Source organism: Pelodiscus sinensis, chromosome 15 (assembly GCF_049634645.1).
Source record: "Pelodiscus sinensis isolate JC-2024 chromosome 15, ASM4963464v1, whole genome shotgun sequence".
Taxonomy (NCBI): Eukaryota; Metazoa; Chordata; order Testudines; family Trionychidae; genus Pelodiscus; species Pelodiscus sinensis.
The window spans coordinates 23,657,796-23,677,987 of NC_134725.1; the positions used below are offsets into that span (position 1 = coordinate 23,657,796).

The following is a 20,192-nucleotide window of genomic DNA, read 5'->3' on the forward strand; positions in this document are numbered from 1 at the left end:
CTTGTTCCAAAACCTCCTTTCCTGACACATTAAACTGAACCAGCTCCTAGCTTTATCACCCAAAAAGAATGACTCAGGTGTATGAATTTCCCTCACATCCTCTACAGTGAAAACCAAAGCAAAAGTATTTATTTAGCTTCTCTGCAATGAAATTGTCTTCCTTGAGTATTCCATTAGGACAGTGGTCCCCAACCTTTAGAGGCTCCCAAGCGCCCGGGAGGTGGGGGCCACTCACGCGCCAGGTGCCCGGGGGGGGGGGGGGGCGGGGCCGCGCGTCCGGGGACACACCAGGGGACTGGGATGCCCTTGCACCCGGCACCGGTGTGTGCCCTAGGGCCGGGGCCGCCCGAGCGCCTTGTGCCGAAGACCTGGCACTGCCGCCCGAGCCACGCACCTGGGGCTGGCACCACACGCCCGCATGTGCCGTGGGGCTGGGGCTGGGGCTGGGGCCGCCCGAGCGCCGCGCACCCAGCGCTGGTGTGTGTCGTGCACCTGGGGCCGGCGCCTCCCGTGCGCCGGGGTCGGTGCTGGCCCAGGTTGTCGGCGGTCGCACACAAATGCCCTGGCGGGCGCCATGGCACCCGCAGACACCGCGTTGGGGACCACTGCATTAGGACCTTAATTATCCAGTGGCCTCACCAATGGTTTGGCAGACTTCCTACTTTTGATATACTTAAAGAAAACTGTTGTCAGTTTGTGTCTTTTACTAGCTGCTCTTCAAATTATTTAGCTTAACTATACTTCTATACTTCACTTGCCAGAGTTTATGTTTCTTTCTATTTTGCTTAGAAGAATTTAACTTCCAATTTTTAAGACTTGTTTTTTTGGGTATCTTATTGCCTCTTATTCTGTTTAGACATTGTGGCAATTTTTTTGGGCCTGTTACTTTTTAAAAAAATGCATATTTGGACTACACATGTAGTCAATTAAACATACATGTAGAGTAAAAAAGAAAGCTGGTTTGCCTGATAAAATTTCAGCTCTCATTTATAAGATGTGACATACATTGTGATTTAATGATGAACCAAAGATTGATGCCTAGCCTACTGTTAGCTATAATAATTATTCCATGAAGTGACAGAGCAAATACATTTTCACTTAAAAGATAGTTAGATGGCTGTAATAAAAATGCAATATTGTCTTATTTTCCAGTTATTCAATTAGTCCATTACCTTAAAAATCAATAGTCTAGTCTCATGATGAAGAAAAAACAAATATACTTTTAGAATATGTGTTTACATTTACCTTTTATTGATTCATGATGCTTCTTTAAAAGTCTGGTAAGTTAAAATGCAAAGCTATAGGCTTTAAGTAGTCAGCAAGACTATGCTTAGCTGTTACCAGTGGACTAACTTGTAACTGTTTTATACTAGTGATAAATTAGTAGGCTGTTCTATTGTCTGCTGAAAAAAAAAAGATTCAGCAATGATCTTTAATCCCAACATGGTAAATTCCAGTAACCTGCTCACACTGACAAGACAACTACCCTTAATTTCTTTGGGGGCAATCATCCAGAGAGGCATGCACAGGGCAGTGTGGGAACATTATTGCTAGGGGCTATTCCCCAGAACCAGGATCTTAAAATTTAAAACTCTCCAACTGATTCTTGCCTTGCTTTCGACTCAGTTCCCAAACAGTATCAACAAACAAGCATTTTAGAGGTAAAAGAGATTCTCACAGGCCACATGTCTAAAGGTACATCCACCCACAAACCATCACTATGCAATGTCTACAAGTATCAGAGGGGCAGACATGTTAGTCTGAATTTGTTTAAACAACGAGAAGTCCTGTGGCACCTTATAGACTAACACATTTATTGGAGCATAAGCTTTCGCGGGCAAAGACTCACTTCATCAGTTACAGTTACCCTGACATAGTACTTACTACAGCAATGGAAAGGATTCTCCTCAGCAGCATAGCCAGAAGGGCTCACTTGGACAGACTCCGACTGCAGGTAAGTGGGCAATGCTAATACTAATTTTTCTAGTAATTGTAATAGATAAATGTCTGTTTATCTAAAACATACACAAGACATCTGAAAATATAAACAGACTTCTAAACTTAGGTTTCTGTGCCTTTTAAGTTAGCTTAATTAAAATATAATGCAGTCAATGAATCTTTTAGGCATAGGTTCTCTCAGTTAACCACAATGGTACATGGAATTTACAGATAACTTACCTCCACACTAAAGGAATTCTCCTCAATTTTCTCAACTTCTGCTTCTGTCATGGGGTTCTTAAGGGTCTGCAAAAACAGGGCAGCTTTTCGTTTGCGTTCTGCTTGAAGCTGCTTTTCCTTTGATTCCTTGGAGGCCTGTGCTAGCTTCTCTCTTGCTGCAGCTGCTAGCCTGTCTTCTAGTTTTTGCTTTGCTGATGGAGGAACATAAAGATGGACTGAATTTACCAAAAATACTATGTCTAACGCAAATATCGTAGAATCATAGAACCCAGACCTGCAAGAGACCTCTAAGGTCATCAAGTCCAGCCGCCTGCCTAAGGCAGGACCAATCCCAATTAAATCAACCTAGTAAGGGCTTTGTCAAGCCGAGACTTAAAAACCTGTAGGGATGGAGACTCCACTACTTCCCTAGGTAACCCATTCCAGTGTTTCACTACCCTCCTAGTGAAGTAGTTTTTCCTAATATCCAACCTGGACCTCTCCCACCGCAACTTGAGATCACTGTTACTTGTTCTGCCATCCATCACTACTGTGAACAGCCTTTCTCCATCCTCTTTGGAACCTCCCTCAAGGAAGCTGAAGTTGATAGCTTCACAATCTTTTGGAAAGGCTGCATACAACACCACATTAGTCTCTACACACACTATGAAAGTGTCTACAGAAAGAATGGTTGTTTTACTTCAACTACTTACTACTTTCCTAATAACTTGCTATATTTGGGCAGAGACACTGGCTACACTTTTTGAAGTTTAAGCTAATATTAAACAATACGGTTAAATGGAATATTTTTTAAAGAATAAAATTTTGGCTCAAGTAACCCTTTCAATAGTATGTCCCAATTATTATTTTTTAATTTCTCTGAAGAGCAATAAAAGTTCTTCTGCTCCTCATATATGGATTATTAGGGTCTTCTCAACAAGAAGTAGTGCAGACCCCAAATTACTGCCCCTGGTTAAGGATACCAGTCTTTTTTGTAACCTTCCTCACTCCATTTTCATACATATTCAGTGGTAACACAAAATCTTATGCTGTTGCTGCGGTTTTCAATTTAGACTTTTTTAAAGCATGAAGTTAGGATCAGAATTTTTGTTAAAGTGTGTTCTTATCTACTCAGAGGTTATTCCTAAGAGTTCAACTTCATTCTTTTACTTCACTTCCTGTCCTATAAGTTTCCCAACAGCCTCTCTCAAAGGAGCAACCTTTGTAACTGTGTAATTTAGGACTTGATCCTAAATATATTTTTCGGTAATATTATGAAATTGGATCCATCTGATCATCAACATGTTATATACTATTTACACACTATACCATGAAATATCATATGTTTCACATATAACAAAATAGAGACATGTCCCCCAAAGTAACTGCTAATATATCATTTCACTTTCAAATGTAGATGTATCCTCTTTAATATTCTAGATGTGAAAGGCGAGAATCTGAACAGCAATATTTCACCACATTGGATTGTTTTTATAAAATACATTCACGCTCTTCTACATCAATATATTTTCAAACTGGATTATTTCAACTGTACATTATTCCAGCAAGTTTCTTAATAGAGATAGAAAACAAAGAAATGTCACAACAACTGAATATTTAAATAAAATCTCTTCAGTAGACTTGAACCCATTGGGAATTCCCAGTAGATAGGGATCTACTGGTAGATTTTGGAGCCTCTGACAGATGATCCTCACTGGTTTGGCCAGTAAGCTCTCAAGCACTGACACGTCAGTTGATCCTCTACCCGCTGTCATGCAGGTCCTGCCCTGTGCCTTGGAACTGCCCCCCTAAAAGCATCCTGCTCACTGTGCAGAGTATGGGAGGAGAAAGGTGGTGCTTATGTCAAGATGATCTTCCTCCACCAACTTCTTTACCCTGTATTACATAGAGAGAAGGGGGGTGGTGGGAGTTTGGCAATGCACATCTCTGTTACTCTCACTGTGTATGTGTCTGTCATTCTCACATATGTGGGGGGCTGATGTTACTTCTTTTACTGCTTGCAATGAGTATTATTTTTGGTTTTTGAGTGGTTTGTGCATTTCATAATTTTAATTTCTCTCTTATGCTTAAATTTAATTATTTGAGTACTGAGTTCTAAAATGCCAAACCTGTCATGGCTGGAGCAATTATGGTAAATGCCGCTCCTGTTGGCTGGCATGTCCCTGCAGCCCCTGAAAAATGCAGAGTAAGGTGTTTCTACTGCTGTCCTTACCTGCAGCTCCGACTCGTGCAGCAACCATTGATCAACAATGGGGAAACCGTAGCCAGTAGAAGTTGTGGGCTCAGTGCCTGCAGATGAAGGGCAGCACATGGTGCCATGGAGCCACTGTTGTACAATTCAGTTGCTTGCAGGGGCAGGGCAGGAGTAAGCCTGCCGTAACTCTACTGCTCCACCACCTGGAAGCAGTCTCAGTTAAATGGTACCCAGCCAGAGCCTGCTTCCTGAAGCCTGTTCCAGCCCTGAACCTCCTCCTACACCCAATCTCCTGTCTCAGACTTAAATTCCCCTACATCAAAACTCATTCTCCGAGCTTATACCCTGAAACCCCTCCTGGACCCCAATCCCCCACCCTGGGCTAAGCCTGGAGCCCTTCCCACACTTTAAACTCCTTGGCCCAAAACGTTGGTGAAAGTAAGTCAGGATGGGGGAGTAAGGGGAATGAAGTGAGCTGGGTGAGGTCTTGGAGAAGGGGCAGGGCCTCAGAGAAGGGTTGGGAAGGAAGTAGGGTAAGGGTATTTGGGTTTGAGGTAGATCTTACATTGCACCTAAACTGAAAAAGTGATCTTGTGGTTAAAAAAGTTTGGAGACCACTGCTATAGTGTTTACAAGTTTTCAATTCTATGCAGGTTTTTTTAACTTAAAAGTTCTGTCCAAAAATGCTGAAGCAGCAGCTATTTGACTTTGTAATCCCTAAATTAACTGGAAAACATGGGAGTTCATTCAAGTAGATAGAGGGATGACTTTACAAGATCTACCAAGAGAGTCAGCAGCCTTCCAAATTCCTGGAACCAAAGCTGTATCGTATTTGGACTTTTCAAGCTTCATTGACTTGATCAATCAAGATTTCTTAGAGCTTCCATAGGTTCTAGCTATTATTATTAAATATTTCTGCCTACCTTAACGGCTGTTTTTAACACGTGATAGCTCTTACTGAAACTTGGTGAGAAAAACAAAATACTTTAAATAATTATTTTGTTTTTAGGTTAGCTTTTTAAATACTATCTTGACAAAAAAGAGGTTTCAAATTGGAAAAACATAACTTTTAAAAACAAATTGCCACATCATCAAAATGCCTTTTTAAAATAGCCATCAATTTGTCATAAAACTATCTTCTGGTCAGTGAGCATATGAAAAATTTCAGATCAATATGCACACAAGGAAATTAAATGGGGGCAGGTGAGACATCACAAAAGATTTTTTTAGTGAAAATTAAGTTACAATGTTGATTATATTATTGATACTTTTACTAGGAATTTTTAGGTATCACAGAATAATTATTTTTCAAAGGACTCTTCGTTTACTGCCTGCAGGAAAACAAAGCACTTCTGACTATTAGGAATTATAGATTTGTATTATTTCTTCAAGGGAAATTAAGCAAGCATGCTATTATAATGTACCATGATTACAAAAGCACCCTTAAACCTCAGATTAAAGATTTGATTAATTTTGTTCAAATAAACTTAATATCAATAAATACATAATTTTAAACTGAACAACAGACAAACGGCAAAGGACAACTAATTAAGATCAGTAATGTAATTTGTATTGTCATTGGACTGTCATTATTGAATTTGAGTGATACGTTTATCCATCTTATTTCATAAACATGGATGTATCAGCTGGAAATTTTACTGTCTCAAAATATGAAAGTCACAGACATTTGAACTATGGTAAAATTAATTCTATTCCATTCAGAACAATTGTTTTTATTAGAAGAAAATCTATTTAAGCTCTCAAGTCTCATACTGATTTAAGAATCTTACAGAAAAAACTCTTTATACTCAACTTATTATATTACATTATAACTTTTGACTGCTTCTAATAAAATATTAACACCTATTTATTAGAATAAATTCTCATTTTCAAATTCTCGTTTTAATAAAAAAAAACCTCCAGAGCTACAGAGTCTCACAAAACCTTAAATTCACACTTCTGCTCCATTAAATGAAATGTTACTCTCTCAAAACTTATGTAATTACTAGTATTAAAATATATTTTATCTGTTCAAGACTGACAAAGAGCAACTCCCCTGGAACATGATGAAGTCTAGCAACTTTCCTTCACCTACAATTACTAAATAATTTAGCTTCTAACCACTGGTTTCATTAACTTGCGACTCCCAAAATACTCACCTGGAGGCTAACAGAGAAAATTTCATATAAATAATTCCACTAAAAAAAATAAGGTTTTCCCCTCCCAAAAATACTTAGATTGAACCTTCGCATATCATGCCATACTAACAAAGCAAGGCTACATATTCAATAGTTTCTAGTTTTATGAATTTAAGTTAAACTCTTTATCAAATTATAATTCCAGATTTTACTAAAAAAAACTGTATTTTTCATTTATATACATGGTTACATATATCTGGTTGACAGAAGTATACTAACATTTTCCTTTTCCTTTTCAAAATCCTCTCTAATTCTTTCCAACCATCCAAAATAATGTTAATTTTATGGTCCTGACCATGTCAACCCCATTATTGCAGTGTTTCCCAAATGGTGTTCTATGAAACCACGGGGCTCCACAAAGTAAAAATAGGGGTTCCGCGAGAAAATTCCATTATAACCTGAATTATTTTAATGGAATGGAATATTCATTCATTCATTCATTCATTTTATTGAAAACAATTTTTATTTGTGTTTCCCACAATAAGTGTCCCTGTGTAATGTCATTTTAGCCAGAGAGTGGAGATGATGATGTCACTACTCAGTGTTGCGTGTGCAGTCAATCAGGTGTTCCAAACAGCCAGTCAGGGATTCTGCAAAATTCTTTCAAGTTCAAAAGGATTCCATGGCCAAATAAAATTAGGAAACACTGCCCTACTGTGTCTGTCACTAGCTTTCTCTATACTTGGAATTTTACTTTGAAAGTTCGTTTTTAAAGACCACATCTGCTTACAATTCTCCCCTTGTTTCTTCCAATGTCCTATCTTGTGCTCTGCTGACTCTTCTAGATTCTTTGTTCCCTTTGTCTTTTTTCTGCTGTTTACACTTTCCCCAGAGGCTCCTTTGTTTGTTACAGCCTTCCTCTTCTCACTAAGCATCCCCACTCTCTGCAATACAGCCTCAAAATTCATCCTCTTGTACAGCCAGTGACCTCCCCTAATGAGGCTCAACTTTTCTAGTCTCACAAAAAACCCCCCAAAACTTGCAAACTTCAGATGCACACCTTTATTGTTGTAATCTTTTATCTCATTCCATTTTTATTTCCTTTTACTCATTTAAAGTATAAATTCTTTGTGAGTTGTACTATAAATTACAAAGAATTTCTTTTAAAGTATCATAAATTACGAGGAACACAGAGAGAAGTTTTAAAACTTCAAGAAAATATATGAATGATTCACTAATTTTTTAGACACTCTGCAATGTCTGATAGTAATTGTACTTTTAAAATTAATTTTCATAGGGATTAATTCATTATATTTTTATTTAATGTTAGATTTGATCAGGTATATTTTATACAAACCATGTAAAACCACAGTACATAATACAGCTCTAATTTGAAAGAGATTATAAATCAAGAATGACCAAACTGTGGCTCATAAGCCATATGTGGCTCTTTTGCTGTTAAAGTGTGTCTTGTGGAGCCTCCCCATTCTGTACTTACCACACAGGTGGGGAGCTTGGAACCTTTGCTTTGCAGTAGAGACTTCTGCCCAGCATGGAGAGGTGTCTCAGGGCTTCTGCTCAGCTGTGAGGGGAGGTGCTCTTGGAGCTTCAGCCCCACAGGACATGCTTAATGGATCTCAAGACAGGCATGCCCCCTGCCCTCGAATTTCAAAAAGTTTGTCATATTTGGCTCCGAGGCTCAGTATATTTGGCCACCTCTATTAAAGTTGGTCTGGATGAAAGTTTTATTTTCATTGTGTTTTAAGCAGTTGAAAAAAATCATCAAAAACACTCATAAAACAATCTTGCTACCCGAGAACAGCAGGAAAATCTATTCACTTTTAAACATTGCTCTCATATTGACAATATCACAAATAGGATTAATGAGAAATCATCATCTTAAAAAATTCCAAATTACTTGTGTGCAAATTTTGAGCTTTATTAGATGCATCACATAGTTCGTTTTCAGACTTGATTAAAAAATGTGTTAGAGTAGTCCTTTAATGTGCATAATATAACAAAATTCATGATAGTTTTCTCAATGACTGTCACAGTAATTTGTGGCAAAACACAAAAAACTACAAAATGTAAATAATCTTCTCCGAAATACAAGTCTTTACTTATCTAAAGTCTTTTTGAAATTTTATTTTTAATGAACATGAATATTTGTATTTTCAGGCCTGAAGTGACTTCTTAATAAGATTTCTATCTCCACTGGAAATATAAATGAGAGCAGACCTCTGCTCTGATGCAAGAACTAATTAAAATCTTTTCCAGTGTAGGCACAGGGACAGTGCCCATATTTTTAAGTTGGAAAAGAAAGGTAGTAATCCCTTAGTATTTAAATTGTTTTAGCTTTGCTGTAGTGTAAGAATGCAAACTGTTGCCATTTAATTGGTATTCAACTGGGCATTTAAGCAAAGAAGCTGTTCATTTTTTTATACCTCTAGCAATGAAGAGAACGGCAATACTGCACTCTGTATTAGTCGAAAAAGCAGTTCTTACTCCAAGTTAATGAAGCTATACACTCAATACTGAAAAGCATATTTTCAGAAGATTATATAAGTTACTTTGTGCAACTGAGTTTGTTACGATGTCATCCTAACTAAGGATGTTAAATATCGAGTAATTTACTAGTCAAATGGAATTTCCATCGACTACTTGACTAGTCGATAGGCACTTCTGCATTCCTCCTTTGAAATGTACAAGAGCCCCAGTGCTCCCCAGGCGAATGCCCTATCCCCTAGTCCACTCCAGAACCCAACTCACCCCACTTTCCTACCTTCAGCGGGTCTCTTATCCTGCCTTCCTAATACAAGTGCCAGGTCCATCTCCAGAGCAGTTGGATGGGGCAACTGGGATTCTCCAGCTGATCCTAGGTTCCAGGGTGGCATTACCGAGGAAATGCCGCATGGAGCCCGGGATCAGCTGGGAAGTCCCCAGCTGACCCCATGCTTCGCGTGCCATTTCAAAGTAGCAGCGCAGCATGGAGTCTGGGATCAGCAGGAGACTCTGAGTCCCCTTTGGCCCCAGGCTCCATGTGGGTGTTTCCACTTGGAAATGCACAAGAGCCCCCGTTGGGAACTTTTGTACATTTCAAAGCTGGCACGCCTGCATGCAGCCCAGAGTCAGCAGGACTTCCTGCTGGCCCGGATTTCCGCATTCTTCCTTTGAAATGTACATGAGCCCCTGCTGGGGCTGATAGAGGCAGCAAGAGGGGGTTGGGGGTGGGGGAATCGACTAGTCAACTCGACTATCCGATAAGTATTTGCTTATTAGATAGTCAACTAGTCCTTAACATCCTTAGTCCTAACCAAGGGTTCAAAATGTTTAAAGCACAATGAAGGGGAGTCCTAGCAATGAAGTGAGAACTTGGCTTTAAGCAAGAAAAGGATATAAATGAAACCCCTTCCCCAGCATAGGGACAAATTCTACTGCAAACATACAAGGCATATTGCTCAGCAAATATTAGCTCAAAACTCAGCTGACTGCTGGTAATAACATCAAATGCAAAGGCATCTAATTTTCAAGCATATACTCATCAAATAACTCCATTTTCCAACTGGGTGGGTCTGCGGTATTAGCTTTTTCCTGACAGATGACCAACTCAGATTTTCAAGTCAGAAGGGAACATTATAATCATTTTTCTGATTTCCTGCCCATCATAGCCCACAGAATCTCACCCATCCACTTTTGTAGCAGTCCCATAACCTTTGGCTGAGTTGCTAACGTCCTCAGGTCTTGAGGATGTGATGTCTGAATATCAGAAATATACCAGTAATAAATCAGAGGTCTGTATTTGTAGCCAAGCACTTTATGAAGTTTTTACTCCTGGAATAACTCTCTGGAATAATATACATTCATGTTTATACAAATTGACCTGGGCTAACTCAGTAATATTTTTAGTGATTATTCCTTTATTTAACTTGTTCCAATTATATTTAATCTTCTAAAAATGACACATTTTGTAAAATACTACAAGTTCCAATTCTTTTAGTTCAACAGACCAATCTCTAAGTTAATTTTCCTTTTTCCATTTGTAAACTAAGATCTCACTTAGAATAAGTTCAGCAATTCTATACTAAAAACTCCCATATGGTACTGGAAGAGGAGGGAAGAAGAAGCAAATGGTCTCAATACGTGCCTCAAAGATTAAAATAGCTCCAAACTTTAAACACAAAATGAGTTAAAATATTTAGTTTTGAATTACTTCCAAATCTGAAGTGGTGAAGGGTTTTCAGAAAGGAATCAGGTGGAAGTAGAGAAAGAAAATGTGTTACTATCATTTTTTAGTGCTCTATATAATGAATATATAGGACTGCCAAGTGTTATCTGGAAATACTATTTACAGTAAAACATCCAATGCTCCGGGACTCCTGATGATCCGGCACCATCAGGAACCCGGAAGTGCTGGGGCAGCCGGACAGGCTTCCTCCTTTCAGCTGCTGCTGAAACTGACCAGAAGCTGAATCGGGGAAGCCAGGAGCAGAGCAGCTGGGGTGGCGCTACAAGACGGCGCTACAAGACCAACCCGGCAGCACCCCAGCTGCTTTGCGCCAGGCGTCGGGATTCAGCCACTGCTGAAACTGACCAGCAGCGTCAGTTTCACCAGCAGGCTGAATCCGGACGCCTGGGGCAGAGCAGCTGGGGTGCTGCCGGGTTGGTCTTGTAGCGCTGCCCCTTGGCGCTGCGGGACCAACCCGGCAGAACCCCAGCTGCTCTGCCCCAGGGGTCCCAAAGTCAGCTGCTGCTGAAACAGATCAGCGGCTGATTCCAGCTCTGCCCCGGGCTTCCTGGAATCAGCGGCTGAATCGGGGACCCCTAGGGCAGAGCAGCTGGAGTCTTGCCGGGTTGGTCCCGCAGCACCGTCCTTTGGCGTCCCAGGCGTCCCCAAGAGCAGCTGGGGTGCTGCCGGGTTGGTCCCACAGCTCCGAGGGGCAGCACTACGGGACCAACTGGGCAGTACCCCAGCAGTACCCCAGCTGCTCTGACCCAGGCGTCCCCAAGAGCAGCTGAGTTTTTAGTGCAGAAATATAGTCACTGAATCTCCTTTACCGGTTGAACTTCTCTAGTCCAGCATACTCTGGTCTTGCAACATCCATGGTCCGGCATGATTTCAGTTAACTAGATGTAGGGTTCCCAGGTATCTGGTTTTTGTCTGTACAGTCCGGTATTTGTGGCCTCTGTCTGATAAAAGAAAATACTGGACATATAAAATGTCCAGTATTTTCTGTTTTTCTCGACCGGAAGGCCAGCAGGGACACCCTCTGATGCGTCTGGCATGGGTGCGGGGGGATTTAAAGGTGCAGTAACCTTTTTTGTTTTGTTCAACAAGTTTGGTCCCCCGTTCCCTCCCCCCCCCAATCAATTTTTCCCCCTGCTACGTTTGGGATTTTTTTGTGAAAGTATCTGGCAACCCTAACCAGATGTCCAATTATCATGAGCGTGGCCAAGTTTCCCCACTATCTCAAAGTTTGTTTACAGCCACCAGTCCTGGTTCTCAGAATTCTGTGTTATGTAGGTCAAATTTACCCCTTAAATGTCTTATTCTAATAAACCATTAAGCAGTAAAAGTAGTAGCAATGCTGCTAGACACTACAGACCTCCTGAGGTTCAGCAAATTCTCTGGTGTGACATGGGTAAGGGGATAACGGTGCTGGATTACAGAGGTTCAACCTGTAATGTTTACTTTGATAGGTTTTGTTGCTTACGAAAAGTATTTGTTGAAAGTCTTTAAAATGCTTTCTTTCTACTGAGATAGTTTCTTAAAACTAAATATAATTTGTAGAAAGAGAATTCATTCCTATAAGTGAAAATACCTTTCCTATTCAAAGTTCACTTTCTACATGCTCACTGACTTTTCAATTAAAATAAAGATACAGGTTGAATCTCTAAAATCTGGGACTTTCTGGTCTCGCAACATTCATGGTCCAGCAGGACCATGGATATTGCTGGACCAGACTACCTCAGCTAGCCAGGTTCAGAAGCACAGCACGGGCTTGGCTAGCAGTGGGGAGTGCATCCCCAGCGGGGCTGGCATGGTGGGAAGCAAAGCCCTGGCCAGGGCTGACGGCAAGGAGAGTAGCCCCAGGCAGGGCTGGAGGCATTGGCACCAGTGGCCAGAAGCACAGCCCTGCCTGGAACTGACATGGTAGAGGCCACAGCCCCAGCCAGGGCTATAGGCAGCAGGGCCATCAGCCAGGAGTGCAGCCTGGCTGGGGCTGGTGGCGCTGGCTAGGCCTGGAGTCACTGGGGCCGGAAGCTGGGCATGCAGTTTTGGCTGCTGCCATGGGGGCTGCAGTCCCCGCTGGAGATAGAAGCAGTGGAGCCAGTCCCTGTCTGGGATGGCATGGTGAGGGATGCAGCCCCAGTCAGAGCTGGCACAGTGGGGAGCTGGAGACACCATACAGGAGCAGAGCCTACACCTTGGTACAGAGCCTTAACCTCCCCTTGTCCAGCAAACTCTGTGGTTCGGGACCACCCAGGTCCCAAGGGTGCCACACAAGGGAGGTTTGACCTGTACACTCAAAGATAAGGGTTAGAAGGTTGCAGATAAGTAACAGTAGAATATGCAGTGAAATAGGTTGATAAAATAGAGAAAGTCTGTATGTATTATAATTATGTTAAATTATAATTTAACATTTTAAAATATCATGACAAACATATGGCATAATAATCACAAATGTAGGTTTATACTAGAAGCCACAAGAGTTAAAACCTCCTTAAGGTTGACCAAGTGTTCAATAACAGTACTGCTGGTATTGCTGCAGGACTAAATCAGGTCAGTCCCTACCTATCCTGGCACCACAGAAGTGGCCAGCAAGTCCAGCTCCTAGGCTGAGTGGAAGGGAGTTCTGCGCACTACCTCTCCCCGAGCAACTCTCATGAACTAAAACTGGCCAGGAATGCCAGCCTTAGACTCGTTGCACCACTCGCCCCAGCTGCCAGAGATAGGCCTGTGCCACAACCCCCTGACACAGCCTAACATCCCCAAGCTCAGAGCTTGATCCCACCCCACAGCCCTCCCTCCCTTTGCACAACAATCCACTGACTTAACCAGCAGACCCTTTCCATACTCTGAATCCCTAGCCCCCAAGACTGAAGTCCTCTCCTACACTTCAAGTCCCTCATGGTATGTCTACACTACCACCCTAGTTCGAACTAGGGTGGTAATGTAGGCAACCGGAGTTGCAAATGAAGCCCGGGATTTGAATTTCCCGGGCTTCATTTGCATAAAGCCGGGCGCCGCCATTTTTAAATGTCTGCTAGTGCGGACTCCGTGCAGCGCGGCTACACGGGGCACGAACTAGGTAGTTCGAACTAGGCTTTCTAGTCCGAACTACCGTTACTACTCGTGAAATGAGGAGTAATGGTAGTTCGGACACCTAGTCCGTGCCGCGTGTAGCCGCGCGGCACGGAGTCCGCACTAGCGGACATTTAAAAATGGCGGCGCCGGGCTTTATGCAAATGAAGCCCGGGAAATTCAAACCCCGGGCTTCATTTGCAACTCCGGTTGCCTACATTACCACCCTAGTTCGAACTAGGGTGGAAGTGCAGACATACCCTCATTCTCCTCACCTTCTCCTACACCCCAAACTCTTGCCCCAACCCATCAAAAGTGAATGAGGGTTGGGGAAAATGAGACACAGAGAGAGAGAATGTGGTCGGCAGGGCCTCAGGGAAGGGGACGGGCTAGGGTATTCAAGTTATGTGTGATTAGAAAGTTGGCAACCCTAGACCTCCTGCCATGAGAAATTCTTCTCTTCCAGATTACAGCATCTCTCATGGAGTTTGACATGGAAAAAGACACATTGCTCTTAAATTCTATTATACTGATATTTTTAGTTAAAAATACAGAATAAAAGAACAGCTATCATTCTTTAAGTACCTCTGCCAGCCATGAAAAATGAAACATGCCAATATAAATTCAGAAGTCTATTAAAAATAGTTCACCTAAACCAAACCACACTCTGCTCAGACCATAGCACTGACCCCCCCTCAATCCTTCCAATTTTTCAACCTTCTTTATACACAACTGTCCACAGTGTTTAAATAAAATAGATGTGTTTTGCAGTTTGACTGGATTTTTTAACATACTACTGTTACAATCAACATTTACTAATGACTAGAGAAAAAAGTTTTACTGTATTATGTGAATCTGAGTACCATTTGTATAGTGATTTTCAGTTTCTAACCATCATTGTCTGCATTTTACACAGATGCTGATGGATATTTTTGATGTGTTAAGTTTTTGGTATATATTTTCTTTTGATGACTAACATTTTCTATGTGGTACAGAATTATTGTTTTAAGCAATTGTATTCCATGTTCATATTTATTAGTTACTATAGCAAAAGCCTGCATCTGTGACAGATATGCATCAGTGCACTAGAGTATAATGAATAATGCAAAAAGGATATGGCATTAAGTGATTCCATGATGCATTTTCTGAAGCAGTGCTACTCATTTTCAGGATGAAAAGACATAAATGACCATAAATACTTACATGAATATAAAAACAAGGTTTTAAAAACAAGCTACATCAATGTTTTGTTTATCCACACTACCAGTATTTTTGCATGTATAAAAGTAACATCAAACATGAAATGGCTCAATGGCATCTAAGCCTCTTAAGCAGGCCTCGGCAAAATACAGATCCAGCCCGCCAAACCACCAGATCTAGCCCGCGGAGGCAGTGGGGAATCCCAGGCAGACTCCCCAGCTTGCCATGCGTGCCGTACAAAAATGCAGCTGCAGGGTTGTGTTTCTATTTTAAAACTGGAGCAGAGGGGGGAAGTTTTAGGAGCCCACCCGATCCCAGCACATTGGCAGAAACCAGCCAATGCGAGCTGCTTGTTGGAGTAACAAACAGCCAAGAAGAACCATGTCTCCGCTCCTCAGCTCAGTTATTCATGAAGCACATGGCCAGGCAGGCAGGAAAAACATTTTAAGTCTGCAAGCAGGCAGGTTAGTTTGGCAGCTGACAAGTAAGTCTGTTGGCCACAGCCTGCTTCTGGCACCTCAACCCTTTCCTGCCCCAACGCTCTGCCAACCCCCACTCAACATATCCAAACTCTGTCCCTCTGTTACACCCATATCCCCTCCCAGATCTGGCACCCCAATATCCTGCCCCAGATCACAATCCCCTCTTACCCTAGGTCACATCCCAAACCCCTGCACTCTAGTCCGCTGCCCTAGGTCACAACCGCCTGCTTCATCCCAACTCCCTCCCAGACTTCAGTCTCACTCCTGAATCCCAGTTCCTTATCCCAAACTGCATTCTGCACCCAACCTCCCTTCCAGACCCCACATCTCCTCCATTAATATCATGGAAGAGTGCAGCCCTCGACTACTTTCCAAAATCTTGGTGTGGCCCTCCCATTAAAAATTATTGCTCACCCCTGCTCTAAAGTGATCACTTCAGTCAAATCCTTTCCAGTCAACACACAAAATAAACAGGTAAAAGCTTCCAACAGAAAACATAGTTAAGATCCCAAATAATTAAATTAAAATGAAGTCTTGTGTACAGTGTTTTTGAGATCTGAAAAATCCAGACTCCTTTAGGCAGTTCATTTTCAGTACTGTGGGGCCTACCTTGTTTAGCTTCCAACTCCTCTTGGGTAAGCTGAGGTTTTTTCTCTTCGGCAGCAGTACAGGGAGTGGCAAGTGCTGGATTGTTATTTGAAGCACTGCTAGCATTCTCCTGGCCTTCCTTGCCCTCTTCTTCCTCCTCATCACTGTCGTCATCTAATTTAACACGATTTTTCTCCAAGGGAAGGAGGTCATTTTCTTTGGCCTTGATTGCAAAGCTTATTGGTGCAAATGATGCTGTTGGATAAAGGGGTAACACTTTTACATATCATTAGGACAACTGTGGAAAGCAGGTTCAAGCCTTTTATTTTTAGTTATCTTTGGCAGATTAAATTCTGAAAGATTAAACAGGCCTGCCTCATTTTTTACAATCCTTTCCCAAAACACAGTCTGCTGTTAGTAGTACATACTATTCTGAAAAAAGGAAAAATTGTTGATTATTTCCTCCCCTCCTGTTTTCTAGCTGCTTCTATACATTTCTCGGCCTTTTTATTAGAAATGCATTTATATATTGTTTTCAGTATTCATCACAAAAAAATTAAATAAAACAAAATTTAATTTTAATGTCTGATCTAAAATAAAAACTTAAAAAAGCCCTTAGTGTTTATATAAGTTGAACCTCTAAAACCAAGGACTTTCTGGTCCAGCAACATCTGTGGTCTGGCAGGACCCCTGATACTTCAGAATCAGAGAGCCCCACCTGGTCAAGTTTCAGGGGTAGACTGGTGGGGGAGAGCGCAGCCCCAGGTGGGCGTGGTGGCAGGGAGTACATCCCCGGATAGGCTGGCATAGAGGCTATAGAGTTATGAAAAGTATTTTAAGATTTTTCTCCTCATGTTCTATTTATTCATTTTTGCTCAAATAAAAAAAATCACTTTCAGTCAGAGACTAAGTTTGGAAATGTTCAGATCAAAATATGAGTTTTATAAAGTTATAACCAATAGAAAAAAGGTGGAAAAAACTATGAAAACTCAAGTATACACATACTGTTGTTTATCATTACAATATAAATGCAAATATAGTTGCTCCTAGATTAACATTTTTGTTTCTAAACAAACTATATGGAACTGTTAAAGAATTTCCAGCCCCCGACAAAACAAGATAGTTTTACTTGGTTTTAAGAATATACTTAAAGTGTAATCATGTATTCTCTTTCCACAGTTTCTTTCTTGTTGAACCTACTTTCTCTAGTACCCCACCTCCTATTTACTATTTACTTTCTGTTGTCTCCTAATAGAGAGATTTCCCCCTAAAGCTTATTCACAGAAAGATTTGCTCACCAGGAGGATCTGCCACGCTAAAAAACTATTTAAAGATTTCTTTTAAACCACATGAAAATTAATTAGTTGTCTGTGGCATTCATTACATTTCAGTATAATGGAACTAAATGCAAAAGCACTTTTCCTTACATGCAAAATTTTAACCTGTATTATACACTGTGGAGATAGCACTAAGCTAGCCTTAAAGTATGTCAACTCCAGCTACATTATTTACATAGCAGGAGTTGCATACTTTCAGCCAACTTTCCACCTGCAATGTAGATCTGACCTGAGAAAGTTACAGCTTCTAGAAGCCTATAAAACATTTTTATTGTTCTGATTATCAACATAAAAATTCAAAATGGAAAGGTTGTAGTTCTTATTGCCACTCTCTAATATCAACAATCTACTAGGACTGAGGTCTTCCATGTGTCATCCTGCTGCCGTCTTTGAAATACTTGAATTGCTTTTATACATACACATTAACACAGTAAATTATTTCCAATGCTGAACTGAAAATTTCAACGTATAGATCAAGGTTTACGGAGAACAGACTTTGAAATTATAAGCTACAGATATAACAGATGTCAAGTAGTAGTAAACTGAAATTCCTTCTTGCCAACATTTGTATTTTTGAAAGTGTTTTTGTCCAAAACTGGGACAAAGTCAAAAATATTATTTTTTCATAGGAAAGGATTTCTAGAAAATAATTCATTTAGGAAAAACCAAAATGGAATTGGATTGGCCAACTGCTTGCCTAGAAAGCTCTCCTCCATTTCACTTTGTTTGAAATGATGGTTCCCAAACTGCAGGATTATGTCCATAGCCAGAGGCTGTCATTACAATTTTCTATGAAGTCAAAATCTTCCTGCAAAATATTTCAATGTTGCAAAAAGGGCATTTTCTACCTCCAGGTCCTTCCAACAGAAAATTCTCAACTAAGTCTAATTATAACAATGGTCAGCCACTTCTTTATGTTACTGACCAAATTTTAGAATAGGATTGCGGGTCCACAAGGGGACCTACAAAACCCATTACTGATTCCAATTCTACCTATAGCCAACACTAATGGCTAGGTTACAAGGAAAAGTAGGACTTGAGCTCTTTAAGGAGATAAATATGTTCATTTAATTAGGATACATTTGAGGTATTTAGTTGCATATTATGAACTATATTTACTTTCCAAATGTGTGGCTTGCCATTTATTAGTTCTTCATTTCTTCTCACTGTCTGCAGTAAGGATGTTAAGGACTAGTTGAGTATCCGATAAGCAAATGCTTCTTGAATAGTCAAGTTGACTAGTCGGTTCCCTCCCCTTGCTGCCTCTATCAGATAAAGGCAGAAAGGGAGGGGAGAAGGAGGGAGTACTTCAAAGCGGCAGCTCCGTGTGGTGCTGCTGCTTTGAAAACACCTTGGCGACGTTTCAAAGGGGCAGCACCACACAGCTAAGTGGGCTCCCTGCAGTGCTGGGGTCAGTTTGAGACACCCCAGCTGACGCTGGGTTCCATGGGACATTTCCAAGGAACCCGGGAGCAGTTGGGGAGTCCCCAGCTAACCCTGTGCTCTGCATGCTTTGAAATACCACATGCGGAGCCCAGGATCAGCTGGGAACTCCCTACCTGACTCCTGAGTTCTGTGGAAATGCCACATGGAGCCTGGGGTCAACTAGGAAGTCCCCAGCTGATCCTGTGCTCTGCGTGTGGCATTTCAAAGAGTGCAGAGCCCAGGGTTAGCTGGGGACTCCCTGAGTAGAGCCCAGGATCAGCTGGGGTGTCTCAAGCTGACTCCAGCGTCACATGGAGCCCGCTGGGTACTCTTGCACATTTCAAAGCTGACCTCCCAGTGGGAGGTCCTGCTGACTCTGGGCTCCATGCAGGTGCTTCCGCTTTGCAATGCACAAGAGCTTCTGGAGGCTCTTATGTATTTCAATGGGTAAGTGCCCTTGTAGAGCCCAGCATCAGTGGGCTGACTGGTCCACGCTGAAGTTCCGCGTTCCTCCTTTGAAACGAAGAGGCTCTTGTACATTTCAAAGGAGGAATGCAGAAGTGCCTATCGACTAGTCAAGCAGCTGATGAAAATTCCACCAACTACTTCACGAGTAAATTAACCGGTATTTAACACCCTTAGTCTGCAGTACTACCCTCTTATCTCATGTCTTAGCATAATTTGGAAGGGTAGGACTGGAGGTACCAAGAAGTTGGGGGAAGGGAAGAGAATCAATGTCTCCTTTGTTAGCAAATGAACTGAATTCTCCATGATTTTTTCTATGTAAACCCCATGGTATTTTATGCATGAACCAACCAAATGTTGTTATAGGTATATATTCTTACTCTGATCCTGCTGAGCCATAGAGCGTGTGATCAGATAGTCTGGAAGGCAATACTAGTGACTGATGAAGATATTTGTTATTGCAAATGTCTTCAGTGCTATATAAGATGATAACCCTCTGAGAGATGTTTTTAGATCATGGTAACTATTCATTGCCAGAGATGTTTTCTATAATGAAGATTTGTGTGCAAATCACTAAAGCTTATTTACAAGATATGCTGCGGTACCAGATATCTTCAGTGTACCAATTAAGTATATTAAGATACCTTAAAAGGAATTCAACATGTGAATTGGTTATGAGTAAGAAATTTACTTTGGTCTAGATGGGTATGGGGAACCTACAGTTTACAGGTTACCTGTGGCACACAGCTTAATTTCATCTGGCTCATTGCAAGTCTTTGCCTGCCCCCACCTCATGGGGCTGGAGCCACAAGCGCTGGCTTCACCGACACAGGCAGAAGCCCCAAGCCTCTGTGGCCACCTCACCCCTCTGGGCAGATGAGT

The 20,192-nt window shown here is 41.5% G+C and overlaps 1 protein-coding gene across 6 annotated transcripts in view; it reads right to left on the minus strand.

The window, feature by feature from the left end:
- The window catches only part of SFSWAP (splicing factor SWAP), a 144,584-nt gene that overhangs the window by 47,451 nt on the left and 76,941 nt on the right, over nucleotides 1-20,192 (minus strand). For all 6 annotated transcript variants that reach the window (XM_075898415.1, XM_075898417.1, XM_075898416.1 and 3 more), the window contains exons 12-13: nucleotides 16,105-16,338; nucleotides 2,179-2,369 (exon numbers count right to left, since the gene is read on the minus strand). In XM_075898415.1, coding sequence (XP_075754530.1) covers nucleotides 2,179-2,369; nucleotides 16,105-16,338 — 425 coding nt within the window. The remainder of the gene's footprint in view (nucleotides 1-2,178; nucleotides 2,370-16,104; nucleotides 16,339-20,192) is intronic.